The sequence below is a fragment of the Triticum dicoccoides genome, chromosome 2B, assembly GCF_002162155.2.
Source record: "Triticum dicoccoides isolate Atlit2015 ecotype Zavitan chromosome 2B, WEW_v2.0, whole genome shotgun sequence".
Lineage (NCBI taxonomy): Eukaryota > Viridiplantae > Streptophyta > Magnoliopsida > Poales > Poaceae > Triticum > Triticum dicoccoides.
In genome coordinates, this window is record NC_041383.1 from 103,071,030 (window position 1) to 103,082,984 (window position 11,955).

The window sequence follows — 11,955 nt, forward strand, 5'->3', positions numbered from 1 at the left end:
TGCGATTGTAATTGCACGCGATCGGTGGACATGCAGGAATGTGCAACTGTAGTTAAGCGCAATCGGTAGCATTGTAGTTGTGCGCCGATGCAGGAATGTGCAACTACAGTTGCGCATGATCGATTGTCATGCAACTGTGGTGGCACATGGTCGACAGGTGTGCACTGTAGTTACACAAGTACCGTAAAGAAAACCGAAAATAAAAACCTATAAAAAGGATTTAAAACATACAAATCAAACCGGTAAATCAATGACAAATAAAAATTAGGAAAAAAGTATATGATGCTGAAAGTGCTCTGAGTAAATATGAGCGAGATTTAGCAAAACCATTTTCCTAATATGAGTTCATTTTGTTTTAGAATGTCGCTCATGTATATTAATTAAATATTTAATTATTTTCTCTAGACAATATAATAGCTTTATTAGTTTATCTAGTCAAGATAATACTTAATTTAGATCCCTGGCCGCAAAGGATACCAGACTACGCTGCTAGCCAGTACGCCCACATTCTATTCGTGGTTAGATCTAGGGGCATGACCTTCTTTATGCAATTTGAGCTAGTTTTTTCGTTTCTTTCTCAGTTTTCACAGATTTTTATTTTTTATATTTTCTTTGGTTTTCTTTATTCTCCTATTTCTTACGGGGTTTTTTATTCTTTTTTTCTCCATTTTTTCATTCTTTTTTGCATTTTGCTTCTTTGTTCTTTGTTCTTTTTTCTTTTTATTTCTTTTTTCGTGCGGTTAGTTCTTTTGGTAATTATTCTACATCTTTTGTATATGTCAACAATATTTTCAAATAAATGTCTAACATTTCTTCTCCATTTTTTGTTGTTTCTTATGTTTATCTCGTCTTCACTCTACATTTTCGTATACTTCAAAAACATTCTTTTAGTAAGTGATCAACAGTTTTTGTATGCACGGTCAACATTGTCCGGACGCATATTCAACATTTTTTAAATACCTGTTCAACATTTTAATACTTATGCAACAGTTTTTAAATACATGTTCAACATTTTTCAAATACTTATTCAATATCTTTTAATACTAATTCAACATTTTCAAATACTTGTTCAACATTATTAATACTTATTTGGAGTTTTTCAAATAAATGTTCAACATTTTTCAAATACTCATTAAACATTTTTTTAATACTTATTTAACATTTTCACATACTTGTTCAACATTTTTAATATTTATTCAATATTTTCAGATACTTGTTCAATATTTTTCACATACTTTTTCAACGATATTTAATACTTGTTCAACGTTTGGAATACATATTCAAGATTCTCAAATACTTGTTCAACAATTTTTAAGCACTTGTTCAACATTTTGTAATACTTATTCTACATTTTTCATGTGTGTGGGTAGAATATTTTAAAGTATAAATAAGAAGTACAAAAAAAAGCAATAAATGAGAATAGAAAACACAAAGAAAAAAACATGCTATAGCCTCCCACGCTGCTGGGTCGGCCCATCTAGGGGTGCCCCGAAGCAAGGCTTCCCCTGTGCTCGCTTAAAGAGAGAAATATGGGTGCCCCAACACCGTGCCGTTCCCAGTGGGAGCTCCTATTCAACGTGTTTGGCCATGGGGAAGATGCACGAAATCACTAATTGAGGAGTACTTCTTACGAAGATCACTCCCACCTCCCCAGGTTGCGACAAGTGGCGCACTGTATGTGCGCTACTTGTCGCAACCTGGGACTTTTCCCTTTTTCGTAGATCCGTTTATTCCAATCATTTTTATCTCCTAAACCATGCATCCAAATCTCAAACCGGTTTCACCCTTGGATTCCTATCTTCAAAACTAGATCCTATGTTGATAGGTTTTGACAAACTTTTTTTCACAAAAAAACCGGACAAAAAGAACTGGACGAATAAACCGAACCGGGAGCACGATTTTTTCCTTTTCGAAAGAGGCACGGCCGTGACTCTCGTCAAAGCACAATTGTGCCTGTCGCGCGAGCAAAACCGTGACTCTCACGAAAGAAAAAAGAGAGAAAACGCTGACTCTTTCTTCCGTTTCCGAGAGGCACGGCCGTGCCTCTCGCGCGAGCAAAGCCATGCCTCTCGCGGAAGGGAAAAACCAGAAAATACATTATTTTTCCCGTTTCCAAGAGGCACGACGGAAGCAAAACCGTGACTCTCGCAGAAGGAAAAAAACAGAAAATGCGTTTTTTTTTGTCTCCATGCCTCTCGCAAAAGCAAAACATGCCACTCGCGGAAGCAAAGCCATGCCTCTCGCGAAAGCAAGAAAAATAAAAAGAAAAGGCGCTTTTTCGCGTGAAAAGATGTTTTTTGGGAAAAACAATTGGTCCAAAAGCTAAGGAAGACCGGTAGAAAACCAAAAATTCAAAAAACAAAAACGGTTTAAAAGCCGAGAATGTGTGCGGAAAATTAAAAAAAACGAAGGGAGCGCCCAGAGCGCGACGTGTGGCGGCGGCTGAGAGCGCGCCAAGTGATCGTTGCGAGCCCCCGAAGGAACGGTCGTCAACTAATTGCTCTCGAAGATGCAGCGCGCACCCTCTGGCTCCCCTACACTCAAACTTGGGCCAGCCCAGGTGCAGGCGGCTCCCCATTTTTTTTGTCTTCTTTTTTACTTCTTTAAAAATGTTTGGGATTTCAAAAAAAATAGAATTTTAATAAATGTCACTAATGGAACAAAAGTTCATAAAATTCATAAACTACATTTTTTGAAATTTGATGAACAAAAATTTAATTTTCTATAACATTTTTCTAATTTAGGTAAACATTTTTGGAATTTTATTAACAAACCAATGAAGTTTTTTTTATTTTTACGAATATTTTTTTAATTCTATGAACATTTTGGAAATATTATGAACATTATTTTATTTCAATGAATAACTTTTTCATTTGATGATCAAATTTTGAATTCCAAAAATGTTCACCCTGATTTGAAAAAAAAATCATATTTCAAAAATCAATATGAAAAATGTTCCCAGATTTCAGAACAATTTCATGTCTATCGCCACCACCCACGACTCGCGGTCGTCGTGTGGGCCGGTGTTTGTCATCAGGTAGAGAACATCGTCGTCGTGCGCGCTGAGCCTGGGGTGGGTGACGAACAGGGACGGGTCAGGGGGTTGCGGATGTCGCTGGTCGCTGGAGTTCACCTCCCCGTCCTTGTGAAACCCCGAGCTGCCCGCTGCCATGCTCCACGTGACAGCCGTCCGGGATGGGCGAGCCCGGGCTGGCGTGGAGCTGGAGGTCGACGAACTTGATCCGGCCGTTGACGACGGCGATGTCCCGGAAGAAGGACGAGAGGCCGTGGAGACGGAGGTCGCCGTCGGCTGCATCGACTCCGGCAGCGGGACGTAGCGAAGCGGCCTGGGGCGGGGGCGCTCCTCCTCCTCCTCCCCTGGGACATGCACGTCGCAGAGGAGCATGCCCTGGCAGAGGTCAACCCAGCCCATGGCGCCTCCGACCGTGACGACCCTGTTGCAGAGATGCTTCGTCGGAGCGTCCTGCGGCCGCGGAAAGACAGTGGGCGTGCGGCCGGGTCCAGGCGTCGGCGCCGGAGTCGTAGACACAGATGCCGTACTACTTGGCTCCGGACCGCCGGTGAGAGCAGAGCGTCGCGATCTTGTATGCGTCTCGGCCGCCGACGGTAGCAGAGGATGCGGACCTCGCCGTGAGGCAGGTGGCCGTGGCACCCGGCCTCGTCCGGGAACACTCCGATGCCAGGGTGCGGCCGGCGCCTGAGCTCCGGCGACTCATGGGCGAGGGCCGGGGCGCGGTAAACAGAGCTCGGTTCGTCGTGGAGGATCCGGTTGTGGACTACAGGACGGAGGCTGGATTCGAGTTGGTATCGAAACGGAATAGGACGGGCTGAGAGCACCTCGAGCCGTTCGGTCCCCCAGGGCACCGAAAAAGAGCAGCCTACCGGCACTAGATTGACCCCTAAAGTTCGTTTCTCCTCAGCCACGTCCCAAGACGCCCCCAAGGCGCCCCATATTCAAACTCGGTCGTTCCCGCTCAAAAAAATCACAAACCGGCGATCATCGCAATAGTTCGGCGGTTTGGTGCCACAGTTCCGCGATCAAATGAAAGGACACGCAGTAGTTCGGCGTACAAAAAAGGAAGGACGCGGAAGGAATACATCAAATGTCGAGCTCAACCTCCGGCGTCGGCGTCGGCGTACGTGGGCTAGGAGGAGTCGGCGCGGCTTCCGGGCTGGTCGGCGCGGCTTCTGTGCTGCTGGGCGCGGCGGAGGCATCGTCGGTGGGGCTGGGCATCGCGGAGGCATCATCATCAGTCGGGTTGGGCGTCGGCGTCGCCGGTATCTGGTTCAGGATGAGGCCTCGCTCCGCCAAGAACCACGCCTTGAGCTTCTCATCGCCGCTCTGGAGCATGTCAGCGCCGCCCATCAAGAAGGCGAGGTCGTTGTTCCTCTTCTTGGCGTCTTGAGCTTTGAGTTTCGCGGCGACGTTGGTCCAGTGCAAGTCGAGTTTGACGGCGCTGTTCGTCATCAAAGCAGCCCACCTCGCCTCAATTTTCTCTTTTCGCTGGGCGGCCCTGGTCTTGGCATCGGCGAGGCAGTGCTCGATGGACTCTTGCACGCGTGCGGCAGCCGACTCGGCGTGTTTCGCCTTCTTGGCACCTTTGTTGCCGTCCAGGCGCCCGTCGGCCGCGCCCGGGGTCGGCGCGTCCGGCTTGTACGTCTCTTTGGCCTTGGCGAGGGTGCGTCGGACGCCCGCCCATTTCTCGCACTTGTCGATCCGCTTGAAGACGTGGAGGTACTTGAACTCTACTTCGCTGTTGTCATCGCGGAACATGGCGAACATGCGCAGCAGCTGCACCGAGGAAAATAACATCAGTCGGCGCTAGCGCGCGCCCGGGTGCGCACGCGGCGGAAGGCAATAGTAAGGACGGTGTGCTATACCTGATCCTGGACGCTGGTGCCGCTCTCCGGGTGAGCCGCGACCTCCTCGACGATCCCATGCCATTTTGTGCACGCTGTTTGGATGAGCCCCCAATGGTTCGCCATCGCCTTCGACCCACGCTTCATGTGGACGCTTTTGAAGTAGGGGTCGACGAGCTTGCGCTCGTCGAACTCGGCCTTGATGCGGGCCCAATACGTCTCGATGCTCTGGTTCGTGCCGGTGACCGGGTCGAGGCAGACGACCTTCCACGCTTCGGCGAGGCACTCCTCTTCCTTGGATGCCCACTTGATGCGCGGCTTGCCGGTCTTGGCCACCTTCTTCTTCTTCTTCTTCTTGCCTTTCCTCGTCGGCGCCGGCTCCTCCTCCTCTTCTTCCTCGTCCTCCGGCTCTTCCTCGCCATAGTCAAGCTCGTCGTCCATGTCGCCGAGGTCAATTGAGCCGTCTTGGGTAGTGAACTCGGGGGAAGCGGCGGCGGCAGCCGAGCCGGCTACGATGATGTCTTCCATGTCAGCATCCGTCGCGTCGGCGTCGCCGAGATGCGATGAGGAGGAGGCTTGCGAGTAGAGGCCGCGGCGGAGAGGTGGTGTCGGTGAGGCTGCGTAGTCCGACGGCGAGTACGTGTACGGCAGGTACTGCACGCCGGCGAACGCGGGCGAGGGCGTGCGCTGGACTGGGCGCCCATGAGGGAAGGTGATGTTGGGGTTGAAGCCGCCGTGGGCGTCGGCATCGGCATAGCCCATCGACGGCGTGCTCCATGGGTGTGGCGACGACGAGAACCCGGGCGGAGAGCCGACACTTTGCTGGCTCCAGGCCGCGTACGGGCCGTGCCCACCAGGTGGATTCATCATCGCCGTGCGCGCCGCCTCGGCTTGTTCGGCCTCATGCTCCGCCGCCGCCGCAGCCGCAGCGTGCGCCGCTCTCTCCCTGGCCTTCTTGGCCCTATTGCACCTATCTGCGGTGACGGCCTCCCGGCGCTCCACATCCGCCTTCCACTCGGCGTTGCTCATGTCGGGGGGCTTGGACAGCGGCGCCCTCGGCTTCCTTTGCTTCGGCTGGGCGACGGCGGCGACTGTGGGATCCGCCGCGGCGTGGGGCATCACGTACTTCTTCGGCGGCATGGTGGACGGAAGGGTAGGGAGGAGGCGCGGGTTTGGCGGGAGGAATGAAGAAGAGAGGGAAGCCGAGGGGGGGAAGCGGGAGGAAACGGCGGGAAAAGGGCTTCCTGTCGACGACGGAGCGGCCCCACGCCGCTTGTCGACGACGGAGCAGCCCCACGCCGCTTTTCGCTTCTGCCAACGCGCCCAGGCGACACCCGATTGCTTGGGTTTGGGGCGGGATCGCCGGCTCTGGATTTCGACCAAACCAGCACTAAACGAGATCCTGGGGGCACGGCTGGGCCGATTTTCGGCCACCGGCGCTAAAAATTGGGCTGTTGGGGGCGCCACTAGAGATGCTCTGACACAGGTTGTACATGCAGTCTGACTCCGGCCTCATCATTGAATGATCTCAAATTTTTGAAGCCAACTATACCTGGCAGACAACCGATCACACAATGTAGAGTTTAAAATATGGCAACGAACAATGCATTTACGGTAATTGAACAATGTGTTTATGCCCATCTCAAGTGGAAGTCAGAAAGAATGGAATGCTCTCGTCTACTCTCATCATTAGTACAAAAATAATAATGCGCCTTCCAATGGCGTCTGGCTGCAGTACAACTGGTGCCGTAATCCTCATGTCCTTGCGTATGAACCTATACTGTATGGGAGGGGAGGCTGGACGAGCTGACCGGGCGACAAAATGGCGACTTCAGGAGGGGAGCACAGACAGAACCGGCTCAGGTGCAAACCCCCTGAATCCAAAACTTCTTCTACGGTGGCCATGCCCATGCTCCCACGTTCATGTTTCTGTTGCTACACTGGTGCTGCCTATGACGAAGATGCAACCTCGATGGCACTTCCGAGTGGCCACGCAGCTTCAACAAACGCGTCACTGTAAGGAACCTTCTTTACCAATGTCATCTCTTGTTGGGGATCAACACCTGCAAGATGGAAGGCGAGAAGCATGAGATATATCTACAATAGTTGTACATGATTACGGACATTTTTACTTCGTACTGGGACTCTTACCAAATCCATCCACGAGCAGTGTGTACTGGTAAACAAGATCCATGCAAATGTATGGAACGTTATCCTTCTGGACACCAGGGTAGCTAGATTGGGCGTCATTCACGTTCAATTTACAAGCACGCTTGGCAGCTTCCTCAAAGTCTGAGGGTTTGACCTTGGCAACAGCCGCATTGGAGTTAATGAAACCAGCCTGAACAGGAATCAAGGAATGCTTAGAGGTGCATAGTGAGAAACAGTAGCAAACAAGTGAAATTCATCTTCAAAAGGAGGACAGTGCTAGAATCAGAAGCTCCATAACTTACCTCAGCTGCCCTGTCAAAGAAAAACGACGCTACAAAGAGATTCTTCTGTCCAGCACCACCACCACCATTCCAAATGCCACCAAAGGAACATTTCATGTGAGTGCATGCTTCATCTACTTTAAGAGCTTTCACTACATCAGCCCTGCATTCCGAAAAACTACTGCCAGAAGGTGCAGCCGATGCTTCAAATGTATTGCCACCATACTTGTATTGCCCTAAAATCATAAATGCCATTAGAATAGAGTCCTCCTATGATCAGCACAATGAAAACAAGCATGTCATGTCATAATCTACTTGTGGTTTGTATTGGCTATGAGTTTTTATGGACATAATACAAAGTAAGTAATACTCCCTCCATCCCATAATATAAGAGTGTTTTGGACATAGTGTCAAAAACGCTCTTGTATTATGGGACGGAGGGAGTATATATGGTAATACAAGTACTTTTAACAGAAAGGATGATAAGCGGCAGACTAACAAGCAGAACAAATAAGATAGTTTGTCCTGTAGAGAATGGTAATGTACACAAAACAAATTTGAGGAATTCGTCCTACTGTAAGCCTGAGTTTGCTTCACAAGATAGCAAAGCTGACTTCTTTTGGGAACAAACTTCACTGAATGGGCTGGGAACTAACCTAGACTTTTAAGATGCAGATGAAAAAGACAATAGCGGAACAGTAAGGCAGAAGAAAGCAGTCATACCCTGATGTCCAGCCAATACACAGTTGCTGTAACCATTGGCATTGCCAGCTTTTAAGATCTCTGCTCTAGCAGCCAGCAATCCATAGCGCAAATAACTGCAATGAAAGTTCACACTTATATTCATGATTTAAACTCATCACACCTTGGACAAGAATAATCATGTGATGTCACTTCTATTAGTCATACACCAAAAACTTATTACCCACAGAGCACAAGTGGATGCATAACTAAAGTCAGTTCAGATTAGGTATTGGTTGAACCGATGGCAATATGTTTGTCTACAATGCAGTTGCCTTGAAACAGTGTTAAACAAAGTCATGCTTTTCTTGAGATTACTCAGCTGTTCTTACTGGTGGATTTTTACACATTTAAATTGGGATCATCATGAATTTCTCACTCCCAATATGAATTATTTTAGGTCATTAATGTATTGTGGTGACATGATCGTTTCTTACATGATTGCACTTTTTTTTCTTTCAGTGATTTATGGCTCATCAATCCAATTAGACAAAAACAAGATTTGCAGGACAGTACCACCATCAGGTGCTTAAATAGGTTTTCATAATTGTTACTTCGTGTTATGCTTAGAAACATCAGCAGAGGGTTCACAAATTACCAGGACAATAATTCAGCTAAACAGGAGGAACAGCAAAAAGCTAACGGAAGTTATAATATCAACCTGTGCACATAAAGATGATATGTTGTCCCTTTAAGGAAAAGCTTCTTCACGTATGATTCTTCACCATCTGCTGGTTTAGGAGCCTTTTCAGCATCCTTCTCTGGGATAGCATACGCCATTTGGACAGATCCACCGCCAAGGTCAACCACACCAACTGTGTCTGCATAGGTCTTTCCCAGATTTCCCAACAGATAATTAATGGTAACCTGTAAGATTATAGAAGAGTGAATGAGAGAGATATGGTATATGTCCCTAACTAGAAGGTAGTAAACAAAGCAGCAAAGCTTATGAGTAATTCCTAAACACTCTGCTTAGCGCACAATCTGACCTCTAATAGGCCTGGTCAGTGGTTACCTTGAACTCTACTTACATACAATTTTACATGTCTATACCATCTATATCTATACCACTATATAGTGTGGGAATGACTTTGAATATTGGCTGTTGGATGAAGCCAATCAAACTGTGGAAAGTCAGCAAATACGAGCATTCTTGGCCATTGGACATCTTATTCAATATACAAGATTTTGCCATGCATGCGTACCATCTAGAATATTCCATTACTAAGCTTAAGCACAATGCACCCTATGCACAAATCTCAAAGCACTATGTTTCTCCTGTGTTCTACAATCTTCCATACTTTAAGACTGCCAACTTTTATCTTGTAAATGAATTGCTATTGCTTTTTTACTTTATGAATATAAATGCATAATATGCACAAACCTTATCACTTTATTAAAGAGAACACACACAAAACAAACTCCATTGCTACAGTAGCATAGCAATATAACATGCCGCTCAAAGAATTGACATTCTCTTTTGCTTTATTTACTTCTTGTACAAGGCTATGGCAGCATCTTCATAAAATGATTTATATTTATTTTTCAGTGCCATGAACTACAAGAATTAAATCTACATCTCATACATGATGCATATGTGACTATAATCTCTAGTTGCTTGTGTTACGTGATATGTCAAATATGCAATCATACATTGGTTATGTAAGTTCTCACGTGCAATGCACGTGTACCTTACTAGTAAACCATCAAATCAGTTCATAACTTAGGAAAATGGCATGTAGTCTTCTAAAAAAATGAAATACATGCAGTGGTAAAAAAAAATACTGAAGAGCGTTAGAATAACATGAAACGCAACCATATGTGATAATTAAGGCCAGCATCCTACCCATTCATATGCACCTTCCTGAGTTCCATCAAGAACTGTGACCCAATCCGGCTGGTTCTTAAATGAACTCTTTTCACGAAGAAGATCCCTAACCTGCATTTTTGTGGATACATTAACATCCAGGTACACAATCAATCATGGCAAATTGGTAATAACGTAACAAAAACCTCACTGAAACAAAACAAAAAAGCATAATAACTCGCAATGCAGACAATGATGATGATGATGATGATATGATAGAAGACCATTTACCGCTTGCAAGATCTCTTCGGATTTTCCTGCTCCCAAAGCTCTTAGCCCTGCTGTTGCCTGTGAATGAATGAGGAAGCTAAGGACATCAACAAGCACCGATTACAAAATCAATTAGTGTGAACAAACCACTCACCCCAACTCTGACAGGCGTCTGGTCGCGCAATTCAGCCGGAACCACTTCCTTGGCCTTCTCAATGAGGGAGACGAGCGATTGAGCAGCCTCGCGCGGGTCCTGGGCGTACGCGCTAAGTCCAGGCTTTTTCTGCAAGGGCGGAAGGGGAACGGAATTCAGCTGACAATGACCTAGACCAGATCCAGATCCGATGGACGAACGGGTCGTCGACTTACCTGGACGAAGAGCTCGATGTCGGTGCCAATGTGGACAAGATCCAGGTTGCCGTCGAAGCAGAAGACGTGGACGCGGCTGCCGGAGCTGCCGGCGTCGAATATGACGGCGTACTTCTTACCCCCGGCGGCGGCGGCGCCGTCCCCTCCTCCCAGGGTCCTCTGGGCGGCCCCGGCGGGCGCGCGCGGCATGAGGAGGAGCACGAGCGAGACGAGGGCGAGGGGCGCGAGCACGACGAGCAGCACCCCGCGGTAGCGGTGCACGCGGTCGGCGAGCGTGTCCTGGCGGCCGGCGCCCGGCAGCTGCGAGTAGCGGCGCATCTTGTCGGCGGGCAGGAGGAGGAGGTCGGGCGAGGAGGGCGTGCGGTAGCGGATGCGGCCCCCGGGGCCGGGGGGCGACGGCTGCTTGACCGCCTCTAGATCCTCCGCGGGATCCAGCGCTCCCGTCCGTCCGCTCCGCTCCGCGCGCGTCGGCGTGGGCGTGGAGGAGGCGAGGGATGGACAGCCGATCTGCGCGAGCCTCGGGGGTGGAGTTTTAGGCGGGCGTGCGCGCGTCGTTGGGTTTGACTTCGGGAGGGGTGGCGTCGGGATCCGGGCGCGCGTTGGGGAAATGCGTGCGCCTCGGGATGTGGCGCGGTGGTGTCTAGGTGCTGCCGCCGGGCGCGCGCGCGACGGAGGCGGGAGGGAGGTGGCGGTGGCGGTGGCGTGCGGAAAGGACGGCGCTTTGTAGCGGCCGCGGCGGGGGAGGGGGTGGGGGGTTGCTTGTGCGGGTTCGCCGTGCCCGTGCCGGTGCGGTTGGGTCGGGGTTGGCTTCGTCCGCGCGCGTGTGCGGAGTTGGCCGGACGCCACCGGAGCTGCGGTGCTCGGTAATTTCTCACGGTGCTGGTCCACGGGTGCGCCGGACCGTGATTGGTTGGTGTAGGCAGGTAATTGACCGTGTACGCGCCAACCAGAGAGCGTGTCGACGTGTTGATGCATTCAGCGATCCAGTTAAACTTTCTTTTTTCTGAAAAAAAACTTTCGATGGACTCATCCATAGTCACGGCAGTACAAACAATAAAATAAAAGTAACAAGTCCATAGACCATTACCGACGAATATAAGCATTGAAGCGAGTCAAAGGTGTGCTGCCATCGTCAGCCCTTACCGATGCCGAACAAATCTTGTTTGTGGTAACAGTGAGGAAGTCGTCATGTTAAGACCTTATGGGACGAGCGCAACAGACAATCATCATCGATGAAGAGAAGCTCAAAAGTATCCAGCCTGTAGACACATGGATGTAGATGAACAAGGACCAAATCCAAGTAGATTCACCGAAGACAAAAACCGACCGAATCTTCAGGGATCAGCTAGAGACACAACTCCAAATGCCCTCAGACGATGCTAGAAGTACCACCAGGATGGGGCTAGGCAAGGAGAACCTCATTCCATCTTCAAGAAGTCGCTGACGCCTCACCTT

The 11,955-nt window shown here is 48.9% G+C and overlaps 1 protein-coding gene across 1 annotated transcript; it reads right to left on the reverse strand.

Moving 5' to 3' along the window:
• Positions 1–6,463: 6,463 nt before the first annotated feature.
• LOC119362367 (probable apyrase 2) lies at positions 6,464–11,219 on the reverse strand. The gene is made up of 9 exons (XM_037627574.1): positions 10,501–11,219; positions 10,286–10,414; positions 10,153–10,209; positions 9,901–9,993; positions 8,716–8,921; positions 8,037–8,131; positions 7,335–7,549; positions 7,033–7,222; positions 6,464–6,944 (listed from the first exon to the last, which is right to left on the reverse strand). Exons 1-9 carry the CDS (start codon positions 10,816–10,818, stop codon positions 6,832–6,834), a joined length of 1,416 nt encoding a protein of 471 aa, XP_037483471.1. The 5' UTR covers positions 10,819–11,219; the 3' UTR covers positions 6,464–6,831.
• Between the last annotated feature and the right edge of the window lie 736 nt (positions 11,220–11,955).